A 16,594-nucleotide genomic window follows, 5' to 3' on the forward strand; every position below is an offset into this window, starting at 1 on the left:
GCGTTGGACCAAAGGCTGCTACAGATGGTTTCCATCCCCCACTGACCACTTACACAAACCCGGGTCGTAACATAAACTGGGGGCTCGTCCGGGATGCAGCTCATTCCTGCGCCCGGAGGTGAGGTGTGTAATTTTCTGATTCCTGGACCCTTATGGCGCTTTTACACTAGTACCTACTCGGCTCGACCCAACTAGGCCAAGTTTCTTTTATATAACAATTCAGCTGGAACAGAAGTAGGAGGTTGGAGTGAAGCTGCTGTGACGTATTTGACTGTGTGATCTAAACGAAGAAGAAAACACTAAAGATGTAGAACCTGGAGGAGATGATATTTGTGCTGCTGGATCTGTGGCTTGTGTTCAATATCAAGTTAAAAAATGAGAGAGAGAGAAGCTTCAAGCGGCAATGCTGTTTTTGTTTGCTTTTTTGTCTCGGCGCTGCTGAAAAGTCAGCTGGAGCCGCGAGCAGCTATGAAGAGACAGAGCTCCTGGTAGATCTGGTCGTTCCTTATCTCCGTCTAGATCCCTTTTTAATTCTCTCCTCAGCACCAGGTTTATGAACATCTGCACCTCAGAGTTGGATCATGAAACAGACTTTTTCTGCCATCGTCTGTCGAATAAAATGAACAAGAAGCCGTCAGAGTCGCTCTTTTGTTGATTTCCACATCCTGACTCAGACGTCTGACTCCAACCCCCCGACCAATCGGTGGTCTGTAGTGTGATGACATCAGATGCAGCCGACTCAGAACCTTAGAACCTCGGCAGAGTATTTACAGAAAAGTATCTACTCGGCACGTTAGATCCCTAGTGGAAAAGCGCAAAACCGAGGCGAGGTGAGTCGGGCTGAGTAGGTACTAGTGGAAAAGCGCCATTATTCTACGTGGCGTCAACGTTTGGGTCTGGAGCCTCCTTAAACCGGAGGTGCAGATGCTGGGCTGGTTTCTGAGGAGGGTGAGCGGGGTGGTGATACCTGCTGCTCTTCCTCGGTATGATCCGCTCACTTCTAGCGCTTCTACAGGGGCTCGGTTGAAAGTCCGGCACCTGTTTGCACCTGTAAAAGGCACCGGTCCTACAGGCTCAGTTGGAGCTTGAAATGCAGAAACTGGAGATTGAGGATAGACTTGTAGTTCTCAAGACCACCTTTTTGTGGTCTTGTCTCGGTCTCTCCAGGTCTCGGACTCGGATAACTGAGATCCGTTTCACACCAAGGTGACAGAATCTGGTGATCAGCAGTTTTGTAAACTATTTGTATTTTACATTTGATTTAATGTTTTGGTGCATCTGCATGTGTCTGTATTTAATTACAGTTTTGTGTTTATAACGGCCTTGTTTGAATAAATGTATGAATAATATTTGCATATCGTTGGGATTGATTAAGCATCAGGTTCATTTCAGTGATGCTGATATACGGTGTAATCTGATTACTATAATGTTAAATAATGTAATTTCAAGTCGATAATTGTATCTTTAATATCTAAAATTCAGGTTTCATCTCCAAATTCAGTCCAATTTAAATCAGTAACATTAACTATTCATGTCTTTTCTGAGGTGGAGGGGGGTGTTGGAGCTGGTTATTCTGCTAGAGGACTTTGGGACTAGTTAGTAGTCGTGTCAATCCTTAAAAGCACTGGAGTCAATCCTCCAATAGTGTAGAAATAGCGGTAGTGCAGTCGCCACACAGATCTGATCTCAGCTGATGGATGGAAACATTTATAGTGAGTTCAACATCATCATCCACTTCTCTGTGTTATTGTGCTGCAGTTGAAAACAAGCTCATATGGAAACTAGCTGAACCAGGATGGTGTTCTACAATCACGCAGGATCAGGACATTACTAGGTTTACTTTTGGTCTTGAGCTGAACTAGTCCTGGTCTTGATTCTCTCTGGTCTTGGTAGTGTCTTGGTCTTAGTTTAGTACAAGTGTAGTTGAGGCTGTAAAAGCTGTGTCTGCTTGAGGTAGCGGTGCAGACTCGAGCCCCGCCCGTCCTGCTCTCCAGGAATCTGAAGTGATAATCTCAGTCTTACAAACGTTTGCAGCTCACGCTGCAAAGTTTGAAGTCAGCTTAAACCTTTGACACTTCAGCAAACGGAAGATTTCACAACTTTAATTGACGAGCTGCTGCGTCTCTCTAATGATGTTCCTTCCTGCACGATATTGACTCCTGATTAAAATATACAGGATGCAGAACTAATTAAGCAGCATCCTTAATGAGTCGGCCATTAAAACAAACCTTAATGAAACAAGAAAAAGATTATTTGGTGAGACAAATAAGTTGTAGCTCCTGGAGTTCACCGTGTCACCGTTTTATCTTCAGCTTTACATCTGGGCCTCGTGGCTACTTTTCACTTTTGCGGCTCGTAAACTTACACAAGTCCGGGTCGAAGCACATTTTCATTAATCAAAAAGGTTTAGAGGGCATTCCCTAACGGTGGATTCACACTGAAAGTGTCTAAAAAAATGGCCTGTGGAGGCTCAGGACGTCTGCATTGCGCCGCTTGCTAAAGTCTGTCGACGCCTGCAGTTTCAAGCTGCAGAACTGGAGGGAAACAAGTGCATATAGCCTACACATATCTATATATAGCTGCACATCTTCAGTTTCCTATTTCACCATGGATCACACTTTGGGAAGCCTTATTTATATTGATATTTATGCGTTATTTCCACATAGATAAGAGAGAGTTTGATGCTCCTGAACCAGGTCGGTCCTGGATCAACATCAGTGAGTCGTTGGTCCCGGTGAAGCTGCAGTCTGTCTGCGGTGAACACTGACACACCGGGTCGGGGCGGGTTTGGTCATGATGTCTAAACTGTGTTTTGTGATTAATAAGCATGTTTTTTTTAATTATTTTGGATCGATGTAGCAAATAAAATAGTTCAGACCATCCAGCTCCTCAACCATCAGATACGTGTCACATTCAGAGTTCAGGTAAAAACGGCAGTCAAATCAGCAAAAATGTCAGTTTGCTGGATGAAATATATTAATTCCTGATAAAATAAGTTTGTTAGCAACAGCTCTTCTCCTTTATGCATGTGAATGAGTGTACGTGTGTGTGTACATGAAAGTACAATCTGCATTGAGGCTTTTTGCTTCGGGAATCCCGGTCTGTGATTGGACGCTGCCTCGGCGTCACCGCTGCTCATTTGCATAAAGTTGAGATTTTGAGATTGACGCTCTGGACGCCTCCGACGCCTCTCGCAGCAAGCTTTCAAAGATAATGAATGGCAACTGGACGGCTATGACGCCCTGTGTCGCTTTCAGAGTGAGGCCCCGTTTACACATAGCCGAGTATTTACAAAAACGGATTTTTCCCCCTCTACGTTTTGAAAAATTCCATCGTTTACACAAGATCGTTTTCAAAATCTCTTCGTTTACACGAATCCGCATAAATACGCTGTTAATGTCATGCTAGCCAATCAGAATCCTGGAAAAAACATCAACAAATGACACGTGTAACTTCCAGTTAAGGCTGATTCATGGTTCCACATTACACCAACGCAGATCCTACGGCGTAGGGTACGCGGCGACGCACACCGTACGGCGCTTATCGCCGCGTACCGTACGCCGTAGGCTCTGCGCCGATTTAACGCGGGACCATAATGCTTTACTTCCAAGAGAGTTTTTCATTTGGAATGACAGAGAAGTGGAGTTACTTTTAAGTGTGACTTTAGAATATAAAACAGGTAAAATACAAGAAAATATTGACGGTGGTCAAACAAATTGTAAACACAGGTCGCACTCATGACGCTGGTGACGTTTCTGTTGCATAATGTGACGTTCTGAAGCCTAAATGTCCGTTTTCCTCCGTTTAGACGCAAACGTGAAAACTGAGTTTTTGAAAATCTCCACTTTGGCCGGAGTTTTCAGAACTGATCGTTTTTGGTGACTTTGAGCTTCGTTTTCGTGTAAACGAACGGCCAAAACGCATGAAAACGCCTCCGTTTTTGCTCCGTGTAAACGGGGCCTGAGATTGACACTCTGGACGCCTCCGACGCCTCTCGCAGCGAGCTTTCAAAGATAATGAATGGCAACTGGACGCCTATGACGCCTGTGGCGCTTTCAGTGTGAATCCAGGGTAAGACCTGGACAACCCGTAGATGACTCGAGCGCTAGTTAACTAAGAAGATTAGCAAACTCGTGTTAAGTGGGCATGATTCAGACTGGATACACACACAGAGACTCTTCACGCCCCCAAGAAGCCTCATAGATTCGTCCCTACATGGTGCGTTTAAGGACTGGTGGAAAGCTGGGTCATCTGAATCTTCATCTGAGTCAAGCGTAATTTCCCTTGATACTTAGTTACCTTTAAACTTGTAACAAATTGTGAAACATTGTGGGCCAGTGTAAGAAAGAATATCTCAGCACTACGTGGTTACAACACATTTACTTTGTAATATTCTATAATTCCTATTATGGACAGGTGTGCTTTTATAAGCCTTACGAATGTAATTAGATGTTTTAAAGCAACGACCGCTAAATGGTCTAAATCGGGAGCCAAGAAGACGGTGATGGCGGCATCACCGTGGTCTGAAGTAGGTTTACCTTCTTAGGGTAGGTGACTAAGTATCGAGGGAAATAACGCTTGACTCAGATGACCCAGCTTTCCACCAGTCCTTAAATGCACCATGTACGGACGAATCTATAAGGCTTCTTGGAGGCGTGAAAAGAGTCTCAAAACCATTTGTCCGTATCTTTAACTTTGTGCGATTCGTGCACACGTTTTTAACGATTTGTGTATGTAGGAGGCTTTTTTAATTCGTAATTATCGTTTTTTTCCGTAACTTCGAGCAATTTACGGACGCACAAATCTAATAATACGCACAAATCAGATAATACGAAAAAAAATATATAAAAATATATAATCAGGGCAAATATTTATCTGCTCTGCGTCTGACGAGGAAACTTAAAGTGACACCGTGTCAAACTTGTCTTCCTGCTGTTTTAAAAAATAATAATTTCCCATTTTCTGCTCGTTTTAAAAGCCTTGCATTTATAAAAGGGTCATTTTCCTCGACCCACACCGGTCCAAAAGCGGTTCCTATTTGCATACGACTGCAGTGGCTGAATTAATCCGTGCCGGCCGAGACTGCTTGGGGCTTTTAGTCGGGCAGTGATGCAGATTCTCAAGGTCAGAACGAGCTGCTCTGCAAAACCGCCGTTTAATGAATCTGGTGAATTTCAGGACAAGTTTATCTTTTATTTTTTAATCTCATCAGGCCTTTGAGGAATAGAGTTTTTTGTTGTCATTCAAAGCTTGAGGCCGGGACTCACCGACCTGCTGTCGGGTTGGTGTCTCCAGACAGACCTAGACTGAATGAGTAATGCACTTAAATCAAAAATAAAAGAATAAAGGCTTTGTTGCCATAGATTTATGAATTTTAAAATATCAAAAAAACAATATTTTCTTCCTATCTATAAAAAAATGTAGACTGTAGTCGCCACAACTGCCTCAAAATTCCCTCATTTGTGCAACTATATCTGAAAAACTAATACAGGACTGTCTCAGAAAATTAGAATATTGAGATTTTCTGTAATGCAATTATAAAAACAAAAATGTCATACATTCTGGATTCATTACAAATCAACTGAAATATTGCAAGCGTTTTATTATTTTAATATTACTGATCATGGCTTACAGTTTAAGAAAACTCAAATATCTTATCTCAAAAAATTAGAATATTCTGGGAATCTTAATCTTAAACTGTAAGCCATGATCAGCAATATTAAAATAATAAAAGGCTTGCAATATTTCAGTTGATTTGTAATGAATCCAGAATGTATTACATTTTTGTTTTTTTAATTGCATTACAGAAAATAAAGAACTTTATCACAATATTCTAATTTTCTGAGACAGTCCTGTAGATTTATGAATTTTAAAATATCAAAAAACAATATTTTCTTCCCATCTATAACAAAATGTAGACTGTAGTCGCCACAACTGCCTCAAAATTCTCTCATTTGTGCAACTATATCTGAAAAACTAATATTTTGTTAATTCTGAGCTAAAGAACAATAATAAAGAAAACCTGCTCATTTGAATTTTCTGCAAACTGAAGCTAAATAATATTTGCAATAGTCTGAATGTTCTTAAACCAGTGCAGCTGAAAAAAAAACTGACTGGGTTTGTATGTGTATATATATGTATGTGTATGCGTATGTATGCGTATATATATGTATATATATTAAATATAGTAATAATGCACATATATATGCAGCTTCAAGTAGTTAAGGTTTGTAAAAGCATTTACAGTAACTTAACAATGCACATTAGGAACAAAAACCCAGCTCCATAAAAGTGTGGGTTTAAACCGACGCCGCACAGGGCTGACGTGGCGCCGCTGGGCCACTTTCTCTCTCTCTGCAGTCCCATTTCCTTAATTATTCAGCCACACCTCCCCCATCCTCCAAGAGTGAGCGTGCAGAGCCAGCGCCTGCAAATTAGGGTCACGGATTCGTCTCGGGGACCAGCCGGGACATCAGACATCAGACTGCACATGTGCAGCATCACAGGCTGGAGTCGGTACTGCGGTCTGGTTTCCCCGGACACGGAAACCACGACAACCGCTTTTAGCATTCACTTTCTTGTTCTTCCTCGGTTCCCCCAAACACACACACACACACACACACACACACACACACACACACACACACACACACACACACACACACACACACACACACACACACACACACACACGCGTGCACACAGACACTTGAATACAGGAAAGAAAAGAGAACTGTAACATAGAAGGACGTCCTGATCTAGTTGTTTATATGTGGTTTAAGCACTTCTGTCTAAAAATAGAAGTGAGAGGAAAAAAACAACAGGAAACGTCATCTTTAGTGGTAAAATACTAAATTATGATTTATAAATAATCCCAACCATTTGGACTAAAGGCAGACTATGCATGTAGTAGGATCATCTGAAAGGCTTTTTGAGGATTTGCAATTATAAAAGCAGGAATTTTGTTTTCGTTTTTGCTTTTGACTTTTTGAATTTATGGAGTCAATAATTTGGATTTTTTTTGTTTTCTAACTTTTGAATTTATGGAGTCAGAAATTTTTATTTTTATTTATTTTTAACTTTTGAATTTATGGAGTCAAAAATTCAGATTTCTTTTGTTTTTAACTTTTGAATTTATGGAGTCAGATATTCTGATTTTTTTTGTTTTTAACTTTTGAATTTAAGGAGTCAAAAATGTATAATTTTTGTTTTTAACTTTTGAATTTATGGAGTAACATTTTTTTATTTTCTTATTTTTAACTTTTGAATTTAGGGACTCAAAAATTTAGATTTTTTTGTTTTTAAATTTTAAATTTATGGAGTCAGAAATTTAGAATTTTTTTAGTTTTGAAGTTTTGAATTTATGGAGTCAAAAATTCAAATTTTTTTGTAATTCTTGTATTCATCGAATCAAAAAGTCTTTTTTGATTCAATCAAGTTTTTGAATTGATGGAGTCACAGGTACTTTCTCAGATGTGTCACAGATTGTTACCTCATCAAGGATTGCACAACGGGCCCCCCCCAAAACATACTGTTGCATAAACCCCTAAAAAAATCTAAAACCAGCCCTGTAAATGATGCAATAACCTTTGCAATCAGTCAAACTGCAACTATGACACATTCCGTGTCCCTTTGAAGCCTCTTCCTTTGCAACTACTGTATGAGTTGCGTAACCGCGAAAGGAGAAAAGAGCACAAAGATGAAGGAATGGAAAGTGAGCGAGGATGGTGTGGTGAAGTGATGCAGTCACACACGTCTGCAGCATCTTTACCCCTCCTCACCTAACATCACCCTGGTAGCCCTGTAGGAGTAATCCTCCCCCCATGAGGGTCACTCTCTGCTTCACTGCCCCCCATCCCCCCATCCCCCCTCCATTATGGATCACTGAGGATCCTTGTTAACGCAGCCTCCCCACAACGGTGTCGTGTTGCACTGAGCTATACAGGAATCATCCTACATCATCTGTGCGGTTATTTCTCACTACTGCATCGCTGCTCGAGGATGCAACGAGGAGCTCTGATCACCTGATCAAACCCCTAGAACCAGTACTCGAGTTGTAAAAAAACATCAGGGGGGATGGTGGATTTTATCATATGGGGACAGATAATTTGTGCTGATTACAAATAATATAATACATTACAAATAATAGCAGTGACCAAAACAGCTGCAGAAATACTGCAGGAATGACATAGCAGCAGTTAAATGCAGCCTTCTGTAAGCTTTAAATATCCACTGGGCTTACATCAAATACATCAAAACACAACAATAAAAAACACTTTTCTGAACTTATCAATATGACTCTGTCCTTCACAGGATAAGTAACATGGATCACTGCAAAAACTCAAAATCTTAACAAGAATATTTGTCTTATTTCTAGTTAAAATGTCTCATTTTAGTAAAAAAAATCTCATTACACTTAAAACAAGACTCATCACTGGAAAAAAAACAACAATTTTCACCTGTTTCAAGTAGATTTTCACTTGAAATAAGTAGAAAAATCTGCCAGTGGAACAAGATTTTTTTGCTTGTAATGAGAAGATAAATCTTGTCCCACTGGCAGATTTTTCTACTTATTTCAAGTGAAAATGTACTTGAAACAGGTGAAAAAACAGGTGAAAATTGTCAAATAAGTTATTTTTCTGGAGTTATTTTTCTGGTGATGCGGCTGGGGATCGATTTAAATGTCAAGAATTGATTTGATTCCAATTCTTAAGATTCAGAATCGATTATAATTTGATTCAATCCGATTCGATTCAATTCTGATATCGATTTGGGTCAGTGTTATTAAAACAGTTTTTTGAGCTGTTGCATGAAGTATTGCAGCTAATGATGCTGTAAGGACCAATCACCTCCCAGAATGCTGATAGAACTGCTTTCAGAAACATCGTGGGTCAGAATTACCAAACAGATCCAGGGACGAAACAGAGACGGATGAAATCGGTTTTATTTTTTCCATTTTCTGTCTTTTTGGGTTTTTAATTTCTTGAGAATTTGGTTTTTTAGCATTTTATGCAAATGTAACCCCAAGACAGTATATAAAGTAATGAAATATAGACAATTTATGCAATTATAACTGAAAACTTTAATGTTTTCATACCTTTAAACATATTTAAAGGCAAAAACATGGCACCAGTTATTCTTGTGTCCAACAAAACATTCTTTTTTGGGCCAAAAGTTGTAATGTAATGATGAAAAAAAAAAACAATATTTAGACATACAAATCGAGTTTTAGGAATTAATATCAGAATCGATTTAGAATTGAAAAATCGCATAAGCCTAATGTATTACATTCCAGAGAGAAATGGTTTGTTTTGATACAAAAGAGACATAAAAATGTAATAAATACCTGCACGAAGAGCGGGTAGGTGTCGTTGTTCACGGTGTGCCAGCGGTAAAACTCGCCATCGTACCACAGGGCTTTGCCCATCGGGGAGTTCTTCTTCGTCACGGCAAACATCCGCTTGGGATCGCAGCAATCTGTCAGCAGCTTCCTGCACAAACACAACGTGGGACACGACCGACAGTTTTAATGTAAACGCCATAAATCATCCATCACTTCTCACATTTGCCTATTCGAGTGAACAGAATGCCACCGATTTTTGTTCCCATTCAAGGAGCGTTGAACGGGAGATAATATGAAAATATCTAACACACAACAGGTTTATCAAGCTGAGCGTTGAGGGCGTGAGTCCTCTCTGCAGCTCCGTACCTGTTATTATCCTAAGCTGCTTTACCGGTGATGAGAACAACTGTAAATGTGTAACTATCTGCTCCTCTGCTGCAACACAAACCTGTGCAGGGTCTCTTTTGTTCACTTCGGCTATTTTCTACGGGATATCTTGCAGAGAAGTGACCTTTTCCAACCTTTGAGAGTATTTTCCTTGTAAATGCACCTTATTTCCAACTAGTAAAGCCTCTCCTGTGAGTTTGAGGACTAACCCTCCACGCAGGCTCAGGGTTTAAAGGATAAGAGACAAGCAAAGGCGGTAATAACAACAATTACTTCCAAGACTCCAAACTGAAGCCTCGGTCCTCCTTCTCTGTGTCTCAAAGTGGAAGCAGACATCATTTATCAAACATAAATGTTGTTTTCAGGACCTCCGGAGATCAGCGCCGAGTCAAACCTGTGCAGATCGTCTTAACCTTTTTAGGGCCCGAGCACTTACAGTGCGAAGGCTCTATTGTATCTGTAGGAGATGTTTATCTCGTTTTTATTTTTCTTCCGACGAAATGAGGGCCTTTTTGCCCCCCTAAACGTGCCCCAAAAGTCACCAAATTTTGCACCAAGCCAGGCCTGGCTGGCGAAAAATGTTTATTTAATGGTTTGCATTAATGGCCGTGGCCTAACGGCTCAACAGCGCCCCCCGGAAAACTTTGTGCCTCAAGCCCCACGATACGGTTTGATGTCCATGCATGAAAATCGGTACAAACCTGTATCAATCTCGCAACTTAAAGAAAAGTCTCTTGGCGCCATGGCCGAAACCGAACAGGAAGTCGGCCATTTTGAATTAATCGTGTAATTTTGTTGCAATTTATGCCATTTCTTCGGCCGTTTATTCGCCCGAACCGTAACGTGCACCCAGGTGTGTTATACATCAAAATGTGCGTGTCCATCCTGTGACGACGGGCATTACTTTTCTCAGTCAAAAGCGTTACCGTGGCGACGATAGATGCCAAAAAGCGCGCCCCCCCTTCATCTTCATTTTGGTCCATATTTGATAGTTCCTATTTTTTGCCATAACTTTTGAATGGCTTGACATAAAGACTCATGAGTGGTGTCATCGGACTCGGTTTTGACTCCTTCACCTTAATTGGTGCAAATTAGCCCAGCCCCTTCTTCTGATTGGTTGATATTTAATAGTTCCTATTTTCTGCCATTATTTTTTGAATGGTTTGACATAAAGAGTCATGGGCGGTGTCATAAGACTTAGTTTTGAGTCCTTGATCTTTATGGGTGAAAATTGCACGCATCGCTGCTTGCAGCTTTAATTTGGAGGGGAATTTCGCTTGAACAAGCGTATTCCAAATTAAATCAACAATATCTCCACAATTATAAAGGACAATATGCATAATCTTGGTCTCGATGGATAGCTGAGACTTCCCAGCATGCATTTCCAGTGTCAGAAAAATTGTAAATGTCCATACGCCTGAGCAGATTATGATAAACTTTTATCCTTGTCTAATTTTTTTTTAGTTTGCACAATGTAAAACACCACGATAACAATGCATATCATTATAAAAACAACACTGCCTGGATTCAGCAACTCCTTGACTACAACTGTACCAAGTTCCATGAGAATAGCTTAACAGGAACCTGTGATGGATGGCTCTCTTTTGTTTATTTCTACAGGACATCTTGCAGAGAAGTGACTTTTTCCTGTAAATTTACATTATTTCCAACTCGTAAAAGCGTCTCCTGCTGAGTGTGAATCACAGTCTCGGGGTGAAGCTGCATCAGCATGTTTAGAGGATTAACCCTCAAAGCTCCAAACATCTGGGGACGACGGTGATAAAAAGGAAGCAGGAGCAATAGAGGATCAGGGTTTTGTTAGGGTTTTATGAAATTGTTAAAAGTATGAGGGTTTTTTTTCTATAAGATTGTGCACTGATGGTTGGACGTCTTGTTTTTATGACCAGACTGATTAGCTGAGTTCTTCTTTAGGTGAAGAGGAACGGATGTTTAAGATTGAAAGGTCCCCTCCTGTTTTTCTCTTTTCTCTCTTTCTCTCTGTTTTGGTTGACAACAGAAAGTATATGGCTGAAAATGTGACAAGTTTCTTTCACTACAGTTGGCCTGCCAGATAAGGTTAAACAGATAAGGTTCAACAACGGCTCCTATAACGTACAAAACACCTCCCTTTTCAGTATAATACTGTATTTCTAATACTGTATTTGACCCGGTCTTTGTACGTTTTGACCGTATAGAAATGTAATTCTTGCCATTTTAAGAATGAGATGTACCTGCTGTATTCTACTGCCCTTACTCTTTAACAACTTGTGCTTTCTAATATTTTACCTCTTTTCTTATCATTTTATTACCTTTTATTTGTTATTTATGTTTTAATTGTGTCTTGCCTTTTTTAAAGCACTTTGAATTACCTTGTGTTGAATTGTGCTATAAAATAAACTAGTCTTGCCTATAAATATGACTGGATTGATGAAGACTGTGCATTTCTCTCCTACCTGTGTGGTTTGAGAGACGTGAACCTCCGGCTGTAAAACACTGTGCATGATATAATAAAAAGCTTGTATTAACTTTGATTCTGTTCCCTGGTTTTCTTACGGTGCACCAGACAAACAAACACGAGGATCTTGCAGTTGAATGAAAGGATTTTCTATATCAGTCAGTGGAGGTAAACTATGGAACAGAATGGATTCAGAATTAAAACAATGTCCAAACATTAACCAGTTTAAAAACAAATATAAAAACGTATATATATATATAAGGATTTGCACGAGGTACAAAGAGGAAGGGGTTTAACGGCTTTTTAGGGGCCTGATACAACACTATTATTGGGTGAATGGGTAGATTTGTTTATATTTATGTGCAGAAATGGGCAGCTATGTATATGTGTGTGTGTGTGTGTGTGTGTGTGTGTGTGTGTGTGTGTGTGTGTGTGTGTATAGAAATACTCAACTATGTGTATGTATGTATAGGTAAATAGTTGTTAATAAATGATTAGTGAATGGAGGTAGGATTAAATAAGTTTACACTTCTTCCTACTCCTTTTTGCACATGTAAATTAAGATATTTAGTTAGTTAGTTAATCTTTATTTCGGTCAATTTTAAGCATCAAAATCACTAAAATCAGCAAAATAATAAACATTTACAGGTTTTTCTTTGGTCAACATGATTATTTTGACCGAAAAGGTCTAGGCTTGAAGCATGAAGCTTATCTTGCCCACCTTTTAACATGATAGAATATGCATAAAGAACAAATGAAGTATATCAAGTGTTAAAGTATGACATTCTTTGATTTGTTTGTTTTGTTTTCTTATCTTCTCTTGAATTGTTGTTTTTTACATGCACAAAATCAAATCAAATCAAAATCAAAAGGGAACGAGACGAACAAAGGACTTGATAAGAACAGTTTCCTCTGTTTGAGCCTCAGAGTGGAAGCAGGGCTTTTCCACGTGTGTGATGAAAACATGCATGTGTTATGTGTCGTGCCAAAAAGTTATTCCCTGCCAGAATCTGATTTCTCCCCCGAAACTGGGTGTTTTTACCTGCCAAAAATGGATTGAATGCCAAATACAGTTAATGAAAGGTTTTTTCTTCCTTAATATGACTTGATCTCATTCTTGAGCTTCATAATATAAATACTAGAGCTCAAAGGATTTTGCTTTTAACTCTTTTAAAGGACCATTACAACACAAAATAGGCATTTTCACCTGCCAAAAGGGATTGAATGCCAAATACAGTTAATAAAAAAGTTGTTTCTGCCTAAATATGACTTGATCTCATTTCTTGAGCTTGATAATCTGAAAATCTGACCTGAGCAGGTCGACGCCGGTCTGGTTTCTGCGCCACGCCGGTCCCTGTCCCTGTCTCAGCACCTCGTCCACGATGTCCTTGTCCCGGGGGAGCCGGTACCCGGGGAACACGTAGAACCAGCAGAGCACCAGCAGGCACAGGGCGGCCCAGGCTGACAGCTTGGCCCGGTAGCACCGAGCCAACATCCTGCTGCACGTGTGGGGGAAGCTGCGCTCCCTCCGCAGATCCGCAGATCCGGAGATCACCGCGGCCGCTGCGCGCAAGAGTGGCCGTGGCGCATCATCCGCATGGTCCCGGTGCTTGGGCTGGCTGGGAATGGAATGGAAGGAGCGTGGTTTATTTATTTATTTATCCAGGGGGTTTTAGATCCGAGCATCAGTTTGGAAATCCGTTCTGAAGGAAGCGGAGGCGTTTTCCAGTTTTTTATGCGGTGCGCTGCGGTGCGTTTGCGCGTCGGTTTCTGCAGGAATCTGCTCGCTGGGCATCACCGCTTTGCCTCCAGCCTCACAGGAAGGAGCGTGACTTCTTTTCTTTTAGATCCGAGCATCAGTGTGCATGGAAATCCGGTCTGAAGGAAGCGGAGGCGTTTTCCAGTTTTTTGTTGCGGTGCGCTGCGGTGCGTTTGCGCGTCGGTTTCTGCAGGAATCACCGCGATGCCTCCAGCCTCACAGGAAGGAGCGTGACTTATTTATCCGGCGGGTTTAGATCCGAGCATCAGTGTGCATGGAAATCCGGTCTGAAGGAAGCGGAGGCGTTTTTCACCCCCCTTGCGGGGGTTTGTGCGGTGCGCTGCGGTGCCGTTGCGCGTCGGTTTCTGCAGGAATCTGCCCCGCATCACCCCGGTGTGGGCTGGGAATGGAAGGAGCGTGGCTTATTTATCCGGGGGGGTTTAGATCCGAGCATCAGTGTGCATGGAAATCCGGTCTGAAGGAAGCCCAGGCGTGTTCCAGTTTCCCCCCTCCCCTGCGGGGGTTTGTGCGGTGCGCTGCGGTGCGTTTGCGCGTGGGTTTCTGCAGGAATCTGCCCCACTGGGGCATCACCGCGGAGCCTGCAGCCTCACACAGACCCGGCGTGTGTTCTGACAACCCACGCTACCACGCCGGGAAAGAACTGCTACTTTGTCCTTCTGCACACGCGCACTAGTCGATTTTCAAAGTAAAATTTGCAACGCCCATCATTTCTTGCACGATGTAAAATTGATAATATATGTGTTGAGTATTTGATACTTCAAAATACACTACATATGACATGAATTGCATTGCACTTTGTGAACATTAAACGATAAAGAGAAAGAAAAAACAATTCTATGGCTTTATTTGATAATAATTCCGCCATGCGCCTTTATTTAACCAGGCAGGTCATTATAAGAACACATTCTTATTTACAATGAGCGACAAGGACCACTTGGGGGTGGAAAGGCAGTGAGTAAAATACAGTAAAATTGTAGCTCTAGAGAGGTAGAAAACCATTAGGTAGCATTTTTTTTTTTTTTTTGGCAAAGCAGCAGAAATGGGCAGAACAGCGGGCTTTCCTCCGGAGTCCTGCGTCCTCCTCCATCACCAACCCCCCCTTTATTCTGCTGTCTCTCCCCGCGGTGTTTCTCTGCTGCAGACCAAAGCTCAGGCTCAGACAGACTTCAGTCCCTCCACCTCCCCCTCCATCCTGCCTACACCCCCTCCTCCTCCTCCTCCTCCTCCTCCGCCGGCACAATGTCGGGCTTGTGCTGATGAGACGCGTAAAGCCTGAGTTAAAGCGGCCGCATGGCGCAGCCCGGCGGAAGGAGAGCTTCAAAATACACGCGGCGCTGCTTGTTTTCCTTTCATTAAGGTTCGTGCCAGCAGTCTGAGGGGGAGCAGGTCACAGAAAATAAATAAATACACACGAAAGGAGCGCTGATGAGACCTTGATGGGATTTCAGCCGACCACAAGGAGATATATTTGCTATAAAATGTTGTTTTCTTTGCAAAAACAGCCAAAATCAAACACTTATTTTGCTTTTCTAGGAACCATTTCCAGTTTTGATCTTAGCAGGTCCCCTACAGCAGGGCTCTTCAACACGACCCCTAGGGGGGCTGCGGAGGTACTGCAGGAGGTCCTCCAACTTTAAAAGAAATAAAGGCAATTTTAATCAAAATAAATTTGTGAGAGTTAAAAAAAAAGTCTATATATATATATATATATATATATATATATATATACATCCTTCTTTCCTTCCATTCTTCTTTCTTTCTTTCCTTCCTTCCTTCTTTTCTTCTTTCCTTCCTTCTTTCCTTCCATACTTCTTTTCTTCCTTCTTTCCTTCCATACTTCTTTTCTTCCTTCTTTCCTTCCATCCTTCTTTTCTTCCATACTTCTTTTCTTCCTTCCTTCCTTCTTTCTTCCCTTCCATCCTTCTTTTCTTCCTTCCTTCTTTCTTTCCTTCCTTCCTTCCATCCTTCTTTTCTTCTTTCTTTCCTTCCTTCCTTCCTTCTTTCCTTCCTCTCATCCTTCTTTCCTTCCTTCCTTCCTTCCTTCTATCCTTCTTTTCTTCTTTCCTTCCTTCCTTCTTTTCTTCTTTCCTTCCTTCCTTCTTTCCTTCCATCCTTCTTTTCTTCCTTCCTTCCTTCCATCCTTCTTTCCTTCTTTCCTTCCATCCTTCTTTTCTTCCTTCCTTCTTTCCTTCCTCTCATCCTTCTTTTCTTCTTTCCTTCCTTCCTTCCTTCCTTCCTTCTTTCCTCCCGTCTTCTCTTCCTCCTTCCTTGACCCGAAGACAGGCACAAGGGTTAATTCAGTAATGTTGTCTATTGGGTATATAGTCTTATTTCTTAATTAATTCATTTTGTCAATTAGATTCTTTTGCTTTTGTTTCCTTAAATGTGACAGTTTTTTTTTACCTGTGTCAATTGCAATTAGTTTGGCCTTAAACATGAACCATTCCCATTTACTAATAACTAAAACTCACGTGACGAAGGCTCTGGAGCAGCGCAGGTGGATGACGTCAGCGACCACCTTCACGCAGCTGCGCTCCAGCATCATATATATGATTGAGAAAACTCCATTAACAGGCGATAAAGTTAAGCGAGCAAACCAAAGGATCCATCTGCTGAGGAAACTCAACTC

General features: G+C 41.2%; 1 protein-coding gene across 1 annotated transcript in view; it reads right to left on the bottom strand.

Annotated features, from left to right (window-relative positions):
• st8sia1 (ST8 alpha-N-acetyl-neuraminide alpha-2,8-sialyltransferase 1) overlaps window positions 1-14,580 on the bottom strand; it is a 28,356-nt gene extending 13,776 nt beyond the window's left edge. The window contains exons 1-2 of the mRNA XM_061714311.1: window positions 13,496-14,580; window positions 9,347-9,491 (exon numbers count right to left, since the gene is read on the bottom strand). Coding sequence (XP_061570295.1) covers window positions 9,347-9,491; window positions 13,496-13,680 — 330 coding nt within the window. The 5' untranslated portion in view covers window positions 13,681-14,580. The remainder of the gene's footprint in view (window positions 1-9,346; window positions 9,492-13,495) is intronic.
• Between the last annotated feature and the right edge of the window lie 2,014 nt (window positions 14,581-16,594).

This window comes from Cololabis saira, chromosome 23 (assembly GCF_033807715.1).
Source record: "Cololabis saira isolate AMF1-May2022 chromosome 23, fColSai1.1, whole genome shotgun sequence".
In the NCBI taxonomy this organism is placed as follows: Eukaryota; Metazoa; Chordata; class Actinopteri; order Beloniformes; family Belonidae; genus Cololabis; species Cololabis saira.